Raw genomic sequence first — 23,392 nt, 5'->3', positions numbered from 1 at the left:
CTGGTGCTGCTCTTAATAACAAAACTGTGAGCAACAACTCCGAAGGCATTAACAACAAGTTGAAGTTATTTGACACTTGTTTAATCAAACTTAAGAAACTTCAACTTGAAATATCTTATTTCCTGGAACACCTTTCTTGGAGAATTGTCCCTAAAGGTTTGAGACGTGCTCCATATCCTACTGGCTTGGAAGCTGGTTCAGCTTTCCATATTGAACTGGTCGGCTTGTTTGATCGCCATGGGCTTGAGCTCATAGAAACAATTGTTAAACATTATACATTATGGGTCGAGGACCTGTCTCTATTTGTTACAGAACTGGATAAGTCTATACAGTCTGACTTAGAGTTTAGCAGGTATAAATTTAAATATGGGCGTGTATTCTCTAGTATTGATGAATACATGCTAAAACTACAAGCTAACAAAATTAAAAAACTCGACAGGGACTGTAAAGCATACCAATTAGGTATTGCTTACCCACATCCACCACCAGATCAAGTATGGAAAAAAGGCCTTTTTTCTTTTAGCCAAGTCAATTCACCTAACCAAGATAAAAATGGGTCTGCTCCAAGTAGATGTAACTCTGTCGAAAGGAGTCCTGTTAATTATAATAAGGTCAACAACGAACCCCATTTAGAAACTGGTACTACCACTGGTGAATTGAGGGATGTTCCTTGGAGCGAAAGATTACGGAGCGGACAACACAACCATAGTGGAATAAACCAACACCAAAATCAAAATTTTCACCTGGGCCCCTACAAGGGGGCCAGACCCAAAAAAAAAAACTATCAGCAAACCCAACCAAAAGGATCGTGGAAGCGCAACAGGCCGACCAACAGGAACTGACATTACCAAATACACCAAACTGGGAATTTTCTCCCAGTATGGATGCTTTTCCTGATTTAACAAAAAGTGATGTTGAACTTTTAACCACACCAGGACTTGATGGACATAATTCTGTTAACACTGAGTCTTTGCTAGTTTCTCAACAGGTAGAAATTATTACTAATGCGACTGGTGATTTCAGTTTGTATAACTTTAGTACTACTAAATTTGAAACCGACATGGTAGAGTTTCTGTCTAAGGGTTTAATGTTTGTGCCATCTAGACCACTTAATATAGTGGACACTGTCCTTGACATTAAATTATATACTAGGAAACTCAACTTTAACTTATTGTTAGGTAACGAATTAACAACTATGGTACATGATAGGTTATACACACCTAGTACTTACAATCCAGCGCTCCATCCAGTATTGGATTTGTTTGAAAAATGCTGTGAACTCGATATTAGACACACTAATCAGGTTAGTAGGGTATACAATAATGAGTTCAATGTGAGTAAGACGGAACATGAGTATTTACTGGTTTTTAAAACACAAAACCTTTGCTTTTGTAAACCAGACAAAGGAGGAGGGTTGGTTGTGTTCAGCACTCTTGATTATCAAAATCGTATGTATGAGTTACTTAAATCTGAAGCATATGCCAGTAGTTCAAGATCAGAAGTCAATACGGCTTATAAGCTTATAAAGGACTGTATAGAGGACTTGTACATAGAGTGCAGGATCGACCAGAAAACATACCATTACCTTATAACTACGTTTCCCAGACATCCATGTATTTTCGGTATTCTGAAAATACATAAATGCATAGAGAATCCACCTTTGAGACCACTGGTTGGCAGTAGAGGGTCACCTATGTATTCGTGTGCTAAGGTTGTAGACACTATATTACAGAAAATTGTAGTGAAAGAGTCACAAATCTGTAAAGACTCCTGGTCATTCCTTGAAAAGATAAAAGCAATATATTTCAATCCTCACTACAATTTCTTAACAATAGATGTGAGGGATCTCTACACCTGTATTCCACAAGATATAGCACTTGAATGGGTGGCCCTCATGCTACAGAAACACAATGTAACCAATAGGGAAATCCATCTTGTCACTGAATTAAGCAAACTAGTGCTATCCAATAATTACTTCATGTTCCAGAGCGAGTTTTACTTAAAGAAGGTTGGGGTAGCCATGGGGTCACCCTGCGGAGGAAGTATAGTCAACTTGGTAATGGCTTACTGGGAATCTGAGTATATTTTCAAAAATAATGAATTCCTTGATAGGTTCATTTTTTACACCAGATTCCTGGATGACATCTTTATCCTACTTAATGGGAATGAGGATGTCAGTAAATTGGTTTTGCAATATATTAACGGCACTACTAATTTTTTGGCTTTTACGTCTACCTTTGAAACAAATAATATAGCATACCTCGACGTTTCTTTAAGTAAAAACTACTCTATGAATTGTTTTGTTGCTAAGATTTTTCGGAAAAAGACATATTCAAACACCTTCCTCCACTTTTCAAGTAGTCACCCACATTATCAGAAAAAATCTGTCGTTAAAGGCCAACTGGTGACGGCAGCCAGGATGGTCAGTTTAGACCACGACTTTCAGGAAGAGTGTCTTACTCTTAAGAATTTGTTCTTACATCGAGGTTATCCTGAACCACTTTTAGATACGTTAATACATGAGGTAACAGAGAAGAGAAGATGTAACATTTATATCCCTCTATTACCAGTTAAAGACACTTTGACTTCCACACCTTCGCCCATCAGGACAGGGGAAGACTGTGTTAGTTTATTAGAAGACATTAGTCAAGAAGTGCTACAAATCAACACCAATAACACAGTAGGTTTTATAACTACCTTCAGTAAAGATAGTTACAATTGTGTAAGTATTTTGTTGAAAACCTGGGGACTGTTTAAAATGTTCCCGTCTATTGTAGGTAAGTTAGGTGAACGCCCTAAGGTGGTTTTCAGGAGAGGGAAGAACCTGAAAGTGCTATTGGAACATAAAGACAAATTTACAACACGCAACCCAGGGATGTCTAAGTGTTACAATTGTAATTATTGTAGATATGTGCAAGAAACTAACTGTTTCCATATAAATGGTAAGGTTTACAAACTGAACCATAGATTTAATTGTAATTCCTCCTTTATTATATATTTAGCTAGATGTACACTCTGCCCAGCCTTCTATATAGGAAAAACAGAAAGAAAACTTAAGGACAGAATGTACGAGCATTTATATGCAATTAGAAAATGTAAACTTGAAAATGCACTAGCTAAACACAATTTTGGTTATCAAAACCATAACTTCAACTTTTTGGCGATTGATCAAGTTAATACTGATAGTAGAGGAGGACCGGGATCACTAAAACTTGAGGAGTTGGAATTGGTGTGGCAAGTAAGGCTTAATGCCTATAGCCACCCTGGTCTCAATGACACTTGTTCTATTTCTAGTGTACTTAAACTGAATAGCCTCAAGAGATGAACCTCTTCCTCTATATGCTATAATTTGGGTTATTTATTATGGTGAAATAACTAGACTCTGCATAGGTTGGGTCATTGTGTGCTTAGTTTAATTTTTAATTTTTAAATTTATGATTTACTGACACTTTTTCAATGAAGTTTGAAAACGACTGGTTAATTTCATTTTTTATTTCATACCTTTTACAATGTACTGTATTGTTACAACATCCATTGTCATTATTCTTGTCTCGAGAACTTTTAGTTTAGCTATTCTAAACAGTATTAATGGATTGGCTTTTTTTCAGCCACATGTTTAAGATGTTTTAATTGTCTGTTTATATAAAGGTCAGGTGGTTAATTAATTAATTTTAACAGTTTCTGAAGAAGTCAGCGTACTTCGCTGACGAAAAGCGCTTAAGTGGATTAAAGTGGATTCAACGTATTTTTTAGACTGTGTGTTTCTGCCTTTGCTCGTTCTAGTTTGTTCATTTTAGTTTGTTTTTCAGTCTTATGTCCACTGATCTACAGTTAATGTGTTATCCTTAACTTGTCTATGACTCATAAAACCTAGTTGTTCCGGTGATATTATGACTGGAGCTACCTTTTGTATTCTTTGAGCTATAATCGTTGAGAAAATCTTAATGTCCAGATTAATCAAAGCTATAGGTCTATAATTGTTGGGTTTGTGGGATCTGTATTTGGTTTTGGAATAAGCACAGTTTTGGAATTGTTTATATATAGGTCCGATATCCTAACTTGTATAATATAGTTGTATAGTTTTAAAAGTATTGGTGTGACTTGAGACTTAAAGTGTTTATAGAATTCTGCTACATATCCATCAGGGCCAGGAGCTTTTCCAGGTTTTATTTTATCAATAGCCCTACTAATTTCCTCTTCTCTTATTAAGCTTTTAAGGTTTTTGGCTTGGGATTCATTAACCTTGGGAAATTTTAAGTTATTTGCAAAGGATTGAAATAGGTTCTCATTAATATACTCTTGTGGGCCATATATGTTTTGAAATATTTCTTCAAAAACCCCAATTATTTCAATATCAGATCTATACGTCTTGTCTTTATATTTTATTTCTTGTATTTTACAATGGGGGTTCTTTATGTTGATAATCCTTGCTAACATTTTTGAAGGTGTTTGCGCCCATTCTGCATATTTATGTAGCATTCTGAGTTCTGTAAATGAGAATTGTTGTGTTATAATCTCATTTAATTGTTTCTGTAAGCTTGCTATTTGCTTCTCAATAGTAGGATTACCTTTTTGTAGCTCAGTTTCAAGCAGTCTTAGCTTGTTTTCTAATTGCTCTATATTTTCTCTTCTTTGTTTTTTAAAATATGATGCCTTTTGGATGAAAGTACCCCTAGCCGTAACTTTAAAGGCTGCCCACTGAATGTCCAGAGGAATCTCGCCACTTAAAAAAAATCTTCATTTAATTGCATTAGAGATTTAATAATCTCTTGTTCTACCTCTTTATTTTTCAGCAAATTTGTATTTAATGTCCAGTTTGCTGTATTGTGTATTTCATACCCCACCTTGTTATGTGTTATTTTTAGATTTATTTTAAAGTGATCTGATAAAGATCTAGGTTCTGTGTTATAGCTCACTTCATGATGTGCCACGCTTTGAGAAATCAAAAACATGTCAATCCTAGACCAGGTTTTATGATATGGGGAAAAATAAGTGTATCTGGCACCTTGAGTGTCTGTATTGTTTAGTTCAAATGGATCTATTAAGTTGAAGTCCTCAATTAGTTCTGATAGGAATGTTGTGGCTTGGAGAGGTTGAGTATGATTTTTATTTGATCTATCTTTTAGTGGATTAATAGTTATATTCCAGTCCCCCCAATTATAATCGAGTGATTTGGATGTTTATTTAGCAAATTATATAATTCAGTTAAGAAATTGAGTTGGTAGTTACATGGGCCATAAACATTACACAGTAACACAGGATTCTTGTGAGTTGGCAGTAAGGTTGTAAAATAGCACCACCTTCCTTTACCAACATAGTTATAATTAATGATATTACCATCAAATGATTTCTTGATTATTATAGCTGTACCTCTTGCTGAAGTACTGTCTCCAGCTGCTATTATTTTCTTAATCCATTTAGAATTTTTTTCAGTACCCTTGTCCCATTGTTCCATAGTCATGTGGTTTCCTGCAGAAAGGTTATATCAGTTCTTGAATTATAAATGAAATGCATGACTAGCTTTTTCTTTTTAATTTCCTGTAAGCCATTTACATTCCATGAGGCTATATTAACCATTTTATGAGACTACTATTTTGTTCTATTTATATCTGAGGTATCTATGTATTTTATTTTGAATCTTGTCGGAGCACTTTGCCACATTTTACTATGGATTAAGTAATGGTTAGATATAAGATTAAGGTGACATATTCCTCTTTCAAACTTTCCGTGGTGCCTAACCACTTACTCCTAATCTCTGAAAGAGAAAAGATTATCCAATAAACAAGTAGTGTAAACAACACTCTGATATTAAAAAAAAACAATCCCTATCTACAGATTTTAACTATAATACAATAGTTATTTTGCATTCCAAAAAACATCACACATGTCCAGCGTAGACACTCCCCAGACAGCAACCTAACGAAAACAACTTGTGTGTTCTTAACCCAAGTAGGCAGTAGGGTAGTTAATGTTTATGCTTCTATATTCCAAGTTTCCCAGCTATTTCAGACATTAATAGCTTATTTTTATTTAATAGCTGACTTTGCTAGTACATATACTGTTGAGTAAATATATTACAATTGTAATTTGTGCTTTCAAAACTTCTTTTGTTTCCTCAATAATGCTATATATGTGAAATTACACATACAAATGCGTCTTCACAATATGCTTTACTTAGCTTGCATCATGTATAAACACTATACTTTTCCTCTAGTAACTGATATTAGTTCGCAAAAAAAAAAAAGATACATCATGAAAGAGCATATATACATTTTGTTAATAATAATGTGCCAAACGTTTCATATGATTTTAATCTCTTTTTCATAAGCTGTTATTTTTTCTTTTTTTTATATATTTTCTTTTTTTTTTCTTCCTATTCCCTTTTCTTCCCTGCAAGGATCTTTTAAAAATAGCTTCTTACACAGTTCTTACTTAATACTGCTTCCTTCCATCCTTTGTATCTGCTAGATTGTTAGTGCTTCAAAATTATTTTGCAATCAAGACTGTCTTTAAGGGCTTACATGTGTTAAGATACAAAGATTGTAGTACCTTCTCTGGAATTTAAGCCATGTAAAGTTCTTATTCTTGAAGAAAAAAGCAGTCTCTCGATTTACAGCCTTGCAGCTTGATTTTACTTCCTGGTTTTCGATGTATACGAGCTGTGGAAGATATAGCTTTGCTTTTAGCTTGTATTTGCTTCTTTTTGTGATTTCTAGGCTACCATAACCTGGATTTTGGCTCTGACATCACTGATGACTTATTTACGTTTTTGGTGCGAGGTCAAACGTCACGGGATGCTTCCTGTAACTCAGGTTCCTGGAAAAAACGCTTTTAGAATGTTGAAATGGAAAATAAAGCTTTTAAAGTGTTGCTCTTCTATTTTAAGGTAAGGCTACATTAGAAACTACTAAAATAATGTTTAAAACAATAGTGACATCATTATTTTGTCGGAATTAAGTGTTTTTGTACCATAGATGAGCTAGAAATGCTTACAGTAGCAGAACAAATGTACTTACTTTTCCCTTGTTATTTTGGAGGGATTTCATTAAATACTTTCAAGAAGGCTGAGTTTGCTTCATCTTTGTTTTTTATTTGGTATGCAGAATCTTTAAACTGGAAATGCAGCGAAGCAGGAAACTTCATTTGGAACTTTATTTTGTTCTTTATCAAATATGCACAAAATGGTGAAAGAATTTGTCTCTGTTGTTTGATTATTAATGGTAGAGCTTGTGCAACTGTTATTATATTTCTTTTCCACATGATTTGTTTTTTTTTATTTAGCCTGCTTGTAAAACCATGTTGGCATGAACTGCATTCAGTAATCTCACATATACTTGTCTTGGAGCATTAATTGTTTGGGATTTTCTTAATGCTCTATGGAACCTCTCTATTACAAAGCTTTGTACTGCCACATTTTTATCCAGGAATAGTTCACATATTTCTGTTATTGCAGCATGCAGGGAGGTTTGCTCATATGATTCAGGGATGCCTCTGATAAGCACATTGTTTCTTCTGGGCCTTGCTTCTAAGTCTATTATTTTTGTTGTAGTTCAGATATTGTTTTTCCTGTGGCAATGTTACTTTTTTTATTTCCTCTATCTTGTATTCATTTTCGAGAGCTTTCTCCTCGTTTTTCTGTAGTCTGGATGATATTTGGTCTAAGGTATTACCAAAGGCATTCAGTTTTGTATAAAAATATTTTATTTCTTCCTGCAGAGGTAATAGAGCTAATCTAACGTCTTCCAGTAAGAGAGATTTTTCAGTTGCCATTTTGGGAGTCTGCTTCTCTGTTTGCAGCTTTGCAGTTCTTTGTTTTTTTGTACTTACTTCTTTCTCAGGTGTGCTTAATTGAGAAAGTTTTGTTTTTGTAGTTTGTGCTTCCACTGAATCCATATTACTACAACTGATATTTTTTTATTTTCTTTGCAGAAACTGCAGATTTTCAGTGAAGTCTGTACTGTTGTATATGTTCCCCTGTCAGCACGTGGTCTCACAGATAAGTATAAAATACTGTGATTTTCTTTTTCATTTTGCAAAATCTTCTGAAAATATGGTTTAGTATCCAGTATATTGTAAGATTTCTTGATTTCTGCTGGGTTTTGAGACGTGTTTAAGCCAAGATTGGTTTCGATTTTAATTCCCAGTCAGGAGCTGTCTGTGAAATGTGCCTTCTAGTTAGCGGCCATGTTGGAATCAACACTTAATCACTTTTCTTGCACCTTGATAATAACCATCTTCTGTTTCAGAAAAAAAAAAGTTTAATGAAAAGACAATTTGTCTGCCTTGCAAAAATAACTGAGATTTATAGTTTTTATTGGAGTGCCAAAAAATTAAGAGAGATGTTTTTGGCAGAGGAGATCTCTACCTAAATTTATTGATAATATTTACAGCAAAGTACACAGGAAAAGATGTGATTGGGTGTATACCTGTTTACTAGGGTTGGGTACAGTGTCATTTCACAAGGATGACAGGAAAATGGGAGTTCAACATGACTGTTTCAGAAATATGATAATCTAGGAAGACACGCTTGAAGCAGTGCTGAAAAGCACTGGGATATTTTTTCACTATTCACCTGACATTATTGATTTGTTAGGTCCTAGTTCAAGACTTGAATATAAAAGGACCAATAATTTAAAACATTTTATTGAGCATTAGAAATATTTATGTCAAATAAATACGAAGAACAGCACCAAAAAGCACGCTTCTTGAAATAAATGAAAAGTGCAAATGCAGGTATGTAATCTGGCAATGTGGGGGGAAGGGCGTAAAGTTAGAGCTACATTTATCTGCTAGAAGATTGGCTATGTCTTCAGGGCTGGAGCAAGTGCTCCAGCAGGAAGTACAAAACTTACAGTTGAAAAAAGTCTAACAGTAGAACATCTAAACTAAAAGCCAGATCCACCGCAGGTTACTTGATTAGAAACACTGCATATTTTAACAATGAAAAAGAGAAAACCGACATCAGTTTGCAGCTATTCATATATGCATAGAATCTAGTGATAAAGGATTCCACATATGCAGTGGGGTCATATGATTTCAGGGGATGTTGAATTTATCCAGGTTGTCACTCAATTTTAATAGACTGGCCTTTGCATTACCTCTAAATAATAAGGCATTTGAAGATGCATCCAGCTTCGGCCTTATGGTGAAAGTGACTGATTTATGGTCTTATCTGGCAAGGGAGGAACTTACAACTGGTGGGGAACAGAGATGTCTAGTGAAAACCATGTCCAGGATTTCATCACTCCTAGCCGAGGGGCAGACCATCATTGTACACAAACAGTTGCAGCAGGCAGAAGCCCAGACTGAGTAGTGGAGGAGGAGCTTGATGAGGGGCCCATGGAGGAGCTGGCTGCAGGGAAGGACTATGCCAGGCGAAGGCAGGTACAGTAGGTCATGGCAGTGGCTACGAGGCAGCTGTTGGTTTCATAATTATGAGTCGCAATAAAGCAGTATACAGAAAAGAATAGGCGATGCATGCAGACTTTTACCAAGACTGTGAATTAGACAATGTAACGGAGTACGGAGGTTAGGGCACAGTTATTATCATACGGACAGGAGGGGAGGGCCACAGTTTCAGTTGTCATTAATGCTTAACTGTATGTGTGCTGGTACATTTGAACATGATTTTCTGTTGCAGGCATCAGACCTGTGGTGTTGGATGGGGAGACTGATGCACAATGGCCAGGGAGGGTGTATGGTTTCCATTGCTATGTGCATGTGTATGCATGGATGTGGGCCTTGTAGAAGTCTGTCTGTATGTATGCTTGGACACAACCTCAACATATGCTGCAGCACTGTACTGAGATATGACAGAAAGGTCCAGGGCATCCACAACAGAAGTGTGTGCAGATCATGCATGCCCCCATCCACAGAATCGCCCACAGCTAGGAGGGTCACAGACATGAACTAAACCATACAGAAACAATACAGTGCTCCATGAACATGAGCAATGGCCTGTGCCCTTGACCAATTCAGCAGAAGCATCTCACTTATGTGAGCATCCATACTGTAACATCCCTCAGCAGTGGATGGTGGTGTGGAACTGGTTGCACTGTATTTCTGACCATGGCCTACCCTTGGCATAACAGCTCGCAGAGATGGAGAAAGTAAATCATTCATGGGAAGTGCATCTGCCATAATGTCTGCCTGCATGGGCACAAAAGCTTTGTCACATGGCTAGGATGTTGCATGTCTCCCTTTCACTCCCACAGGTCATCATGCAGATGTCTTACAATGTCTAACAGCTCAGAAAGACTCATGGTGGTATCATGCTGTCCCTGTACTATGGCCCTGCAGATACAATGAGCACATACAATGAGTTGCAACCTTTTAGACAGCTTACTCTGGTAATGGAGGGTAACCATGGTGTGCACACCCATCAGTATGAAGTCCACTGATACTGATGTCTTCCACTTGCTCAAAAATGCTTGAAGCAAGACGGGGGGGGGGGGCATGCCTTCCAGTGTAAACCTTTGTGCATCATCTTGTCTTTGCATGTCTTCCTGCATTTCTGGGGTGGGTTCGACAGAAACAGGCTATGTCAGCATAATGGGGTGGGAATGTGGATATCACAGAACTGACAGAATGGTCCCCTAGCCATCCCAGGATTTGGCTGCCATCATCATCAGATCTAGACAGGAATATATGAAAGGATAAAACTTCACCTGTGGAAACACCAAAACAAAATACCCTCAGTAACTATGGCCTGTCACCAATACTTGAATTCCAGTGAATGATAAAATACTGCCCAATATACTAATATGGCAGATTAACAGGTAGCATACCTTGTGCTGTGGTCTCTTTCTGGATCCCTAATGCTCCAGTGAAAAAACAGGGTTATACTTTTTAAATGCCACTCATTTACACACTACACAGATACTTGACCATGTCAAGACATACCAACTTGGGGCATTTCCAACACACATCTTCAGTGCTTAGCTAGCTCCACACCTAGATCCTGTACTTCACCATAATGTAGAGGTGTCTGGCGCTTCATGCAGATAGGCCAGTAACTCCACCATCTCTGTAAAGGTAGTTTGGTCGTCTGTCAATTTCACATTGCCCTCTGCTCTTGTGCCAGATGGGCAGCCCAAGCTTTAGCAGAAATTATGTCTAATATTTCATTTGCTGGTATTTCCCACCCCAGCCACAAAAATGCATTGATGTAATTCATTACATCCCACCAGACATAGCTGTCAAAAGGCCAGTCGGATTTTGCATGACCAATCATTTACTGACTGTGGAGATGGAGGGTATGCAACAAACTATCTGTATTCTGAGACACCTCCCCAAAAAATAAAGAGTAGAAAAAATTAAAATGTGGACTCCACATCATGGCCACACTTAATGGGCTATGACAGCATTACACTGCAGAACAGCACAGGTTCATAGGTAAGTACTAGGCTAGCTGACCTTGTGTGCCATTTTAAGCCTAACCAATTTCCCTTTCAAAGGTGAGAATCAGGCACTGCTCCTTGTGTCTGTGAGGTAAACACTTTAAAGATTATACCAACCCCCTGTTAAACCTGCCACTGGATAACCATACAAAGGTCATGTGTATAACGGCATACATATACTCACTGATATGTTTTACTACATATACAGAAAGGCACAGCATAATGCTGTACTAACTGGATCCTCTCAAGGCCAAAAATGCACCCGGGAGACAGCAAATGATTTCTTAAGTAATAGAAGCATAACTGTTCTTGTTACACCCTATGTTATGTGGCTACACAATCATCATTATATGTTGTGCCTACATTTGTGTTAATGGATACACACTGTTTTCAATTTTTTTTTTTTTTACCAGGGCTATAGAAACAATCTATACACCACCAAATGTCAGACACACAAGGCACAAATTCACATCTCACATAATACTGCTTTCCATGAAGTACCCAATGCAGGTGTATCAAACACTGCTATGTCCAAAATACAATTCCTTCCCCCCAATAACAACAATCGGCACAAAATGCTTAATATATCAAGCTCAAGTAGTGTTAGCAAGTTGTCCATCCCCTCAAACAACAATCATAACAGTAAATACGTTAGAGCTCTGTGCTTCTACTAGAACTATGGCTGGAATCTATAAGGGCACATTAGCAAAATACAACATGCATTGCACTTAAATGCCCTACTGTGTAGAAACATGTACCACTCCATAACCCCTCACACTGTCTATATGAATACATCTCTAAACAACAAAAACACATTCCAGATTACCATATTTCCAATGCATTTATTAAGCAATCATTTAATGGTATGGTATGTGAACTTTTGAAATAACACACCTTTCAAACAAGTGAGCTCCAGGAAATTTACTGCTGTATTCATTTTCCACAAGCTCATGGAATTGCTGACCTGCAATTTTCCAAAGCACAACAAGGCCCAGGGCAGCCATAGGGGTTATGTCATGAAATTGTGAAGCTTCTAGAGTGTCACTTACGCTAATGAAACTAGTTAATGTTCCTGAGTCACTCTTTTTACTCACTGCAGCTATGAGCCAAGCTGCCTTAAAAGGCTCCCTCACATGGATTCACATGAGCACCTGCAAAACATAATGAGCACTAGTGAGTGTGTTAATAACCCCTACAGGATGTGGAAAAAAGTAGAGGAATATTGTATCTATAGAGGCAGTAAAGAGAAAAACTGTAATAACTGATTGGAAAAATGTAGGCAGTTACACATATTACACAGCAGTGTTCATACCCTAACACCATCATGCATGTTTGCATAGTGCCAAAGTGTACCCATGCAGAAGTGATACTGTCTAACATTGCACGTTATGTACTGCAACTTCATTTAATTCTGTTACATATATATATATATATATATATATATATATATATATATATATATATATGTATATACACACATATATATATATATATACACACACACACATTTCAGAAATATAACAAGCAACATTTGCATTGACAGTTGTCATAAGATAAGCTAGGTATAATGTTTTTCTGTGGTTGTGTGTATTACAACAGAAATACATAGTATTACATTGACTGTAGTGGTATTCATACACCAACAAGTAGGACACAGGAACTCTATAACATGGCACAGTTTCAGTGTAAAAAAACAACAATGATCCCGCACAAAGGAGAAAAGTGCCTAAATCAATTTATTTGTGGCAATTATAGAAACATCATACTCAATATTACTGCAAACCGGTTTCGGCTATATATCCAGCCTTCCTCAGTGGAAAAATAAAAGTCTAGATTACACATCCTGGTATCTTCTTATATATCCAAACATTTAAAGGTGTATGCATGTTCAAAAAAATATATATGCATGTTCCAAAAGATTGGAGATACATGCAAAACAAAATTATAAGTAAGAATGAAAAATGTAAATGGAAAATATAAAATATAAAACATCACAAAGTAAATTCATTGACAAAGAAATTACATATATAACATACTTAAGAGCTGGCTACATATGACTAGAACATTTCATTTAAGCCAGGTTTGAATAGAGCTCCTAACCTGGTAATCCATGAGGATTCCATATTATTTAGTCTGTCATGCCAGCCTGCTTTTATATTTCTGTGCATGTCAATCTTGTCAATGATGGTAAATTTGAATTGTGCGGTTTTGTGAATCGTGGTATGCTTATACAATGCATTTGTGATTTTATGGGTTCTAATAGCACTAAGATGTTCACTGAAGTAGGACACAGGAACTCTATAACATGGCACAGTTTCAGTGTCACCTGGACCTGTTTGCAACAGCAGTCTGACAGATGAATGGCCTGACATGTAGCTATATAAAGTAGCTCCACATAATGCACAGCTTAGAAGTTTATTATTTTTTTTCAACTGATGGTAGGCAGGTCTGTGTAGTAATGAGGATGACTGTGTGCCAGATTTCACATCCTAACACCGTCATGCATGCCATTCTTTCTTGCCTAAAGCAATGGAAGCATCATCACTGCTTGCGTTAACTAGCTGCCCAGTGTTGTGCATCATGTGCCAGAAAATTAAATGGGCGTGACCGTGGCAGTGCTACCACAGTTCTCTGGAATGCAACATGGTGAATGGCAGTGGTTTCCAATGCCACCAGGTTTGGCAGGGCTCCCCAGCTGGGCAGCAAAGAAAGCAAAACCCTCTCGTATTTGTTGCACAGAGACCAATGGAAGTGTCTGACTGGAGACTGTTATGAGGGGCCCAAGTACAAAGGAGATTCCTGAAAACTCTTGCCAGAGCAGTATCTTATGGAAGAACAGGTCAGAACAAGGGCATCTGAGTTGTATTGCAAGTATTTTCCTGTTTTTTTTTTTTTTTTTTTGTTAACTCAGGAGAGTGTTTTGGATAGCATTCTTCTGTATCAGAGTACAATCAAAAGGCTTTGAGATAAAGGGGCTGAGTATGGTTGTTTCTTAAAATAATTTTGAGTACATTCAGTAAACAGCTAAGAGTATGTCTCCATAGTATAAAGTGTGCACATGTAGAAGTGTGCCTAACTTCAGGATTGCCTGTCACATACTGCAACTGCATTTAATTCTGCATATGTTGCATAACTGACATTTGCATTGGAAGCTGTCATAAGATATGTTAGGTATAATGTTTTTCTGTGGCTATTTGTGTTCTGAGAGTAATACAAAGCACTGCACTGCCTCTAGTGGTTTTCATACACCCACAAGTAGGGCATAGAACTCTATAGCATGGCATGTTTGCAGTGTGACCTGGGCATCTTTGCAACAACAGTCTGACAGATGAATGTAGGGATATGCAGTAGCTCCACATAATGAGCAGCTTAGGGGTTTATTATATCTTCTGTTTAACTGATGGGGACATGTCTGCGTAGTGATGAGAAGGGGTGCAATGAGTTAACTGGGATGAAGATTTCTCTTTGTTATATTCATATTTTAATTTAGTGGATTTGCAGTCCATTTCTTTGTTAGGCTGTGGACGAATATCTGTCTGTCTTCATTGTTTCTATGAACACTGAACTATCATATGCATACAACAACCACATAGCTGCTGTTACTGGTTTTACAATATTAATACAGAATTCCATCTTCATAAGTGTTATTTCAAGATCATTATTGAACAATACTACATCACAGACTGCTGGTAGAGGGTCATAGATACAGCAGTCCACACAAAGGCAGTATCTTTATAGGAACAACACTACACATTTCCCACACACATATCTGCATATCCTAGCACAGGGTCATTGCATTTTAACTGAAGGCAGTAGCGTTTAGCATGTCATCGCATAATATTTTATACTTGCCTGTTATATATCTGTGATATTATAGCTGATATCTGTTGTATGTATGAGTAATAACGTTTTTTTTCTTTCTTTTTCTTGCTCCCCCTCCTTCCCTTTGTTGCATGCCCATGTTTCTTTTTTTACTCCTTTATTATTTTCTTTATTGTTTTAACCCTGTATGCTTTTTAAAGTATTTAAACTACCTTTAAAATAATGGCAACAGGGTACAGTTTACAAGGTATCTATAAGGGATCACAACTATGGTTGCTTAAAGAGAGCTTGTAAACTGTCAAACTGTTTTTAAAAGATACTGACAGTTTAAAAGTCATTATATAAAGTGAATGGACAAATTACAAGCCATCTTTAAATACTATAGTCAGTTATACATAGAAAGTAGAAATGATGGGTTTCTGTGGCTGCCAAATTCCTTTGCTATAGTTCTGGCCAAAACAGAAAGAACACACATCAAAACAAGTCTTTCACAAGCACAAGAACTACAATAATGCAGATTATGGTAACGGTAGCTCAGTGACTCACCACCCATAGGAATGAATCAGATGAAGTAATACAAGATATGCAATACCTGGTTAAATAAAAGATTTCTCTACTTAAATATGCACTGTATCACAGCTTTACCCATGAGCAACATATTTATATAAAACAAAAAACTTAAAACAAATAACTTTTTACAAGCCTCACCATTTCAACAAAACATACTTACCATATATGAGAAAGTTCAGGTATAGGAAGCTTTGACTTTGTGAAGAAATTCTTGGCGACAGAACCTATAATAAAACAAACCCATGATCTAAATGGCTTAAAGTACAGCAATGAAGTTTAATCCCACATTACACACTTTTCAAGCAACATAAATGTGCATGTGTCATGCATTTGCATATTCGGTATTAGGTAACTGGACAGATGCATTAGCCATTTTGATATAGCTGATTTCAAGTCAAAATATGAAAGCTGAATAAAACAACACAAATGGTGCATAATAAGGAATTAAACTGGTGAACAACATATTTAAAGTGCTATAATTAAAATAGTAATGAAATTTTGATAAACAACATTAAAGAAAAGGTTGAACATCTAAACAGTGTATGATAACATGTTACACGTGGGCTAAACGAACATTAAAAAAGGGGATCAAAAACATTTCTTAAACATAGTAAGCAAATAAAGCATTATGACACCTCTTTTTATTTATGACACAGGAAAGGGCACTGACTAGTACTTGTGATTGTTTCACCATATTGTTTACCAAACACATCACTCTATAAACCTAAGTCCAATCTTGGAAGTCTCACTTAAACAAATACATAAATCACTAAGAAGTGGTCAAGAAATGAATCCCCTACATAACTGCTGCCAGTCTGAAACGTAGAGCCACAGATTATATCTGAGCCTTTAATCACTGGAGGACCAAAGCAGGAGTAGGTGACCATCACTGCAGTCAAGGACTTTTGAGACATAACAGGCAGATATACTAATCCTCTGTTTTTACCTGAAGAGAACCATCAAATGTACAGGAAGGTCAGACTAAAAAAATGAAAAAAAAAAAGACAGGATCAAGTCGAACAAGATCAGCGACTACTTCAAAGGCTGGCTATTTCCAGGAATTCCCTCCAGGAACTTATAGTTATGGTCAATTTTGGGAAATCCTTTCTAAGAGCAGAGAACATGGTGGGGAGGGTGAGGAAAGCAAGCTTTCTGCTACACTCAATGATTTGCAGCAGGAGCTGAGAGAAGTTGGTCTTCAATGATAGTTTTCTTTTTTCACTGACTGAGCTGTCAGCATGAGACCACTGGCTTCTTACTTGATATTATACTTGTATTTAAGTGGCACAGTTGCATTACCCATTTAATCAGGACAATGGTCCATTCGTTTACACCACTTGATTACACAGTGCATTTAAAATGTTTAATTAGACACTAGTAAAAATTAAATATTTCAAAAAAGAATGCACTAATACATGGCAGTGCAAAACAAATTATATTTAAATAAAAAGGATAAGCAGTAATGGATATCATTCACCTGCTGTAGTAACAAGAACAGCACATTAGGACTTAGCTTTGTATGATAGCTTCTATCTTCCACTTGCTACACACAGGGCAGTTCCAATTAATGGAAGAATGTTCCATCTAACTACCAATATGCTTGTAACACAGAAAACATAATGCATGCATTTCTTTTGTGTCTGTGTAAACATTTCACTTGGGGAAATGAAGTGCCTCTTTAAAAATTAGTTGACAAGAACACTGTAGAAGTAAAATGAGTCTGGAACAACAGAGTCCTGTAATGTTCCACTCTGACACTGGTCTGAATGCTAGATATGACTCTTAGAAAACTGCCATACTGTACTGTGTACACAATAAGAGGTTTGAATATAATGCTAAGAAGGTGGAAGCCATATATTTTGTTACAGTACAATACTAATGCTCCCTGGCCTTAGCATGGATAACCTTAACTTTAGGTTAGGTAATGCCTTTGGCTACAGATGTAATTTTGGGACATTTGGGACAATTGCGATTATCAGGAGGGTTGCACTCCATTATTTGAAGAGATGTACAGTTGTGTGCCTTTGCTTTATGTTAACAGGTTACAGGGGTGTTCTGGGCTGTGTTTGTTTTTTTGTTTGAAGATTTCCATTAACACAAAATGATTTGTAAAATATAACACAGGTTCAAATGGAGATGACAATAAACAAATGTATATAGACTCAACTTGTCAAATATTAGTAAGTGCATGTAATACAAAAGCTGGAAACAGACATTTAAAAAATCTGTCATATATAATTAGTGGGAAAAATAACTTCATATCATAATGGCTATAACATCCACATTATTTTGGCCATGAATGGCATCACAAGTATATAAAAAAGGTAATTACATTAAAAAAGTGCAGCATGCAAACAGCAATGCTACAGAAGACACATTTGGAAATTAGTGAGGATGAGGATTTGATAAAAAATGATTTCAACATGGAGAGTCAGAAAAATATCGGGGATAAAAGAAAAGAGGAGTACTTATACCAATTGCTACAGGAGCTCCAATAGTGATAGAAGAGGGGAAAAAAGATAAAAATGGCAGATATATAGAAGTAAAGGCTACTGGCAAAGGAGGAGGATTATGCTGCTATTTATTTATATTCTACCTAAAACTGCTATTATGGAACTTAAGAAAATTATGGGAGAAAAATCATCTTTCAGCAGGAAATATTACTTATAGGTGGAGAATGGAACTTGACTTGCAACAGTGAGGATATATCTGGGGGATCTAGAAGAGAAAGTATAACAAAAGAAGTTAGATTTTTGAAGAAATTTTCGAAACTATTTGGTATGGAAGACGTGAATTCAGTAGTAGAAGCTCAGATAATTTACATATTATTCACCAAGGTACAATAACTGGGCTAGACTAGACAGAAATTGTATTTCACAGGAATATGTGCTTAATTCAAAGTTTTCGATACACATCCAACAACAAAGATGATAAAAATGCAAGGTAATGAAATAAAAATGAGACACTGGTACTTCCCTCACCTACCTGTTAAGAAGACAGGAATTTAAGAAATGGATAGTGAAAATTATTTGAGAGTTATTAGGGAAGACAGAAATGTCTTCAAAAGTTTTAGCTATTGAGTTGGACAAAATGAAAGTGGAGTTTAAAAACAGGGTAGCAATATGAAAAAGGAGATAAGGTTAAGAAGTAACAAGAATTATTTACAGCGGCTGACAAAGGCTACAGAATTGCAGAATAAGGGGAATATCATGAACAAGAAGAGGTGAGACTGCAGAGCGTGAAACAGAATATAAGGGAGTACCTGAATAATATTCAAGCTCTCAGAAAGATTGCTGTTAAACAACTGTTTTCTGATAACTACAGAGCACAGACACTTTTAGCACAATGACTTAGGCAACAGAAAGCAGAAAGGGTTGTTGCCAAACTAAGGGAGCCTATAACAAGAAAAGTAACCATAGATCCTGCAGAGGTATTAGAGATACTTCAGAAATTTTATGAACATTTGCATAAAGCAGGCAAATGAGGAAATCAAGACAGAGCAAAAATGGAAATATTTATGGAAGACTTAAGTACGCCAAGGTTAGAGATAGATAAGGCTCAACAATTAACAGTTAAGACAGAAGGAATGGAGATTAAAAACAGTGAAGTATGATCAATCTGCAGGAAAGTCTCCAGGAGTAGATGACATTCCTGTAGAAGTTTGGAAGGTAGGAGGAAAGAAAGTGGTAAAGATCTGGAATGTTTTAACAGTATTTTAAAAGGAGAAGACGTACCAACAACCTGGAAGAAAGCCGTGGTAGCTGTAATGCCTAAAGACAGTAAACATCTATCAGACCCAGATTCATATAGACCCATTTCAATTTTATATCATGATTATAAAGTGTCTATAATAGCTAAAAGAATGGCAAAGGAGTTGCCAAAAATGATTGATATGGATCAATGTGGTTTTGTGGAGGGAAGGCAAACATCTGACTACTAATAGAACAATGATGGACTCAGAGGGAAGTAGAATGTAAGAAAATAACACTGATGTTCGTGGTTTTAATGCAGTAAAAGCATTCAACAGAGTAAGCTAGGATTTTATGAGTATGTCAATAGAAACATCTGCATTCCCTGATACAATAATAAGGTTGCTTAGGAGGATATATGAGGGATAGGAAGCAAAAATGAAAGTGGTAGGGTTCCTCTCTGATACATTGCAGCTAAACATAGGAATCAGGCAGATGTTCCCTTTCCCCTTTGTTATCTGGGTTATATTTAGAACCAATGGCTAATACCTAATAAAACAAGAAAAGGATATTTCAGTGTTGTGGAACATTCTGAGACAGTCTGTAGTCTTTTGGGGATATAAATGTAATGAAGACAAAACAAAGGCTTCAGCTGTAAACAATGTCCCCACACATGAAGAACTGGTTCAACAATACCCATATTTATGGGTACACAATAAAATGAAGTAGATTAAAAAAGAATGTTGTTATGGCAACTAAAGATATGTGGGACTAAGCAAAAGATAATATACAGACTGAGAAACTGGAAGCTCTTGTTTATGGATATGGATAACAAGATACAAGCACTGAAATTGCTTTTAGTCCCTTTAGTTTTATATACGGGTCAAGCATATTTTTATCAGCTGGAGAAGCTATAGACAGTAATTGATAGAGTTGAAGGATTTTACCTGGAAGGGGAAGAGGGCAACAGTCAAGTGGGATAGGCTAATCCTTCCAATAAAACAAGATGGTTTAGGATTACCTGATTTGAAGGGATATTTTAAAGCTACACAGTTAAGGTGTTTTTATACATAATACAAGCAGAAAGCTATAATTCAAAGTGAAAATAGGATGATGATGAAGCTGGGGGGATTTAAAAAATATGGACAGAGTGGGATTTTGCATGCACATTTTTAAGGAGAACAGCAACAGCCATACATAATAATATAGTAATAAAGTAGCAAGAAGTATTCTAAGAACTAAGCCATCACAGGAATTGAGAAATTAGATTTTGAAGCTAGGGATGGCTGCAATTAAGAGTACAGAGAATAGGCAAGATGAAACTCAATTTTCCTGGAGAAAACTGGCAATGGAGCCAAGGTACTTGGAGCATATAACTAGAGAGGGAAGGTAATAGAATGGGAGGAGGCTAAGAAGACATTTGGACTGCCTTCCCTATCAGGGACCAATACCAGAGTGCAGGCAAAGAGAAAGGGATAGAGGAATCCAAACACAAGCTGCTATTAAAAATAAATAATTGGTAGGGCATTTAAAATATTGCACAATAACTATAAGAACCAGTTACAAGGGGTTTGAAAAGATTGGGAAGAGGCACTAGCTAAGCAATTCACAAGGAAACAATGGGAGGACATGGCTCACAAATATGAAATAAAGACTAGAAAATTTAAAAATTTTTCTTGGACAGGTAATTTTATGCCCCAAGCAGACTCCAAAGAATTTTTCTTCAGACAGATGGCAAATATTGGAGGTGTGATGAGAAAGAAATAGGTTACTGGGAACATGTGTTTTGGAAATATAAGGAGTTAGCAGACTTGACTTTAAAAATTCCCTACAGAATACTATGTCAGAAATATTGGGTGAGCAAAAAGGTGTAACTAAGGAAATGATTTTTTTGAGCTGGGATACTGGAACTGAACTGTCTAGACATTGCAAGGGCTTGTTAAGTTTAATTCTGGAAGCTGCCAAAAAAAACAATTACTAGAAAATGGAAATCAAAGTCTAAACCAACTATATTTGAAGTAGTGAATACTTTAACAGACATTAAAGAAGTGGAAGTAGGATACTTGGAAAAGGCTAGGAGCAAATTACATAGAAAAATAGAAATCATGGGAACAATACATGCAGAATAATTTTGTGGAGAAGGAATGAGGTTTAAGGCAAGGCAGGAATTTAGCAATTTATGTAATTTTGGACTGATGATAATTATACAAAAAATATGTGTGATGTATAATTTTTGTAACTGGGAATATGTGAATATGGTTTGTTTTCTTTTATATAAATATATGTTTGCCTATATTTTAAGTGATAGTTCAATAAAGGTATTAAAAACTTTTAATACTTCCTGAGGGTAAACCCTGCGCTTTTCTGAAAACATCTTTTTGACTAATATTGTTGATTAAGTGCTTTCACTCACCATTTACAAAATTTCTTGCTATATAAAGGCATGCTGCCTATAAGACTATTTCTTATTCACCACTGAAGCTATAAGGCAAGACGTAGACCAATGATTTTACCACAATAAAGTTTTCCAAGCTTTTATATTTGTATTAGGTTCTAAAACTGAACTGTTATGTTTCTATTGCAAAATCTGTTGACACACACTAATGGAGTGTCACAATATTATGTAGTATAATTTTTGCATGCAGTCAGCTCATAAGTATATAAAATTGAAAGAAGTTTGTCTTGTGAAAAAAAATGCAATAAGAACGTGTTTTAGTGAGACAGTAATATGCATGCTGACAGCTATGAATACTGATGTCGAGAATGATGTACATCTTGGTGATAGGGTTGCCAAATGTCCAGAATTAAGGGACACTGTCCAGAAAAACGGAGACTGCTTGTTTTGTCTGGAAAAAATTAAATTAATTGTGGTGCACATTTTCTCTTAATTAAAAATTACTTTTTTTTTTTAAAGGTGGTGTTCTGCCTGATCGCACAGATGCAGAAGATGAAAACAGTGTCTGTGCGACTGACTGTTTATGTCTTTGTCTTCCGAGCAAACAGAATTTGAATTAGAAGATGTTTGGACTGTGCAGTGCACCGGACAAGTTAGAGGTAGGTGGGTCTATGTACAGTACTTCAAAATTACTTCATAACCATCACCACAAAATATGTCTGTAAGTGCCTTCATTCAGCTGTTTGCATACTTAAGAAAGTGCTGTTATGATAAACTGTGCATCCTGTGAATATGTGCCACATTAACTAGTGCCACTTAAAAATCATTTTTCACACACTGTCATTTATTCCAACAAAAGGGAATTTCATGGAAACAGAAAGCAGTTTATACTTTCATTTCATAGTACTGGCATCTGAGCTGTTTAATGTGTTAGCTTAGAATCAAGGTTATAAAGCACACAGGACACATTCAAACTTCCTTTTACTTATAATAATCCAGTGTAAGCTTTGTTTTGAATGCATTTATTAATTTTTACTCTGTCATGTCCAAACAGCTTTAATTTATATGCAGGTGGAAGCTAATTTGTTCTTAAGTCCCTGGCAAAATAGTTTTTTTGAGGAGATGAGCAGGTCATCAGACAGACTAATACTGCTTTTGAATGCCTAGTTGTTGGTGAAGTCATAACAGCCTGGAGCATGAATTTGCTTGGCATTTGAGAGTTGCTAATTCTATTACATAAAAGTAGTTGTGCAGTGTGTGACTACGGACAGAAAGAAAACTGGAACACTTCCAGAGATTTGAACATAAACTAAACAATGGCCCTACTAATAAAAAGTGGCATTGCTCTCTTTCACTTCAGTATGCTTATGTTTTTTTTTGTTTTTTTTTTTAATTTTTAATGCTTACAAAAGGAAAGCACTCTAATTTCCACCTGCAATATTTGGCATTTCTGAAACCAGTAATCAGTTCTCTGTAATAAATGCAGGCCCTGTAACTATGTTTAATATATTGATTTC

The 23,392-nt window shown here is 36.2% G+C and overlaps 1 protein-coding gene across 3 annotated transcripts in view; it reads right to left on the bottom strand.

Moving 5' to 3' along the window:
* The window catches only part of REPS2 (RALBP1 associated Eps domain containing 2), a 2,057,440-nt gene that overhangs the window by 943,477 nt on the left and 1,090,571 nt on the right, over positions 1-23,392 (bottom strand). For all 3 annotated transcript variants that reach the window (XM_044073054.1, XM_044073053.1, XM_044073052.1), the window contains exon 7: positions 15,952-16,015. In XM_044073054.1, coding sequence (XP_043928989.1) covers positions 15,952-16,015 — 64 coding nt within the window. The remainder of the gene's footprint in view (positions 1-15,951; positions 16,016-23,392) is intronic.

The sequence above is a fragment of the Protopterus annectens genome, chromosome 5.part1 (genome assembly GCF_019279795.1).
Source record: "Protopterus annectens isolate FY-2018-M chromosome 5.part1, PAN1.0, whole genome shotgun sequence".
Lineage (NCBI taxonomy): Eukaryota > Metazoa > Chordata > Ceratodontiformes > Protopteridae > Protopterus > Protopterus annectens.
This window is presented reverse-complemented; position numbering and strand designations above follow the sequence as displayed.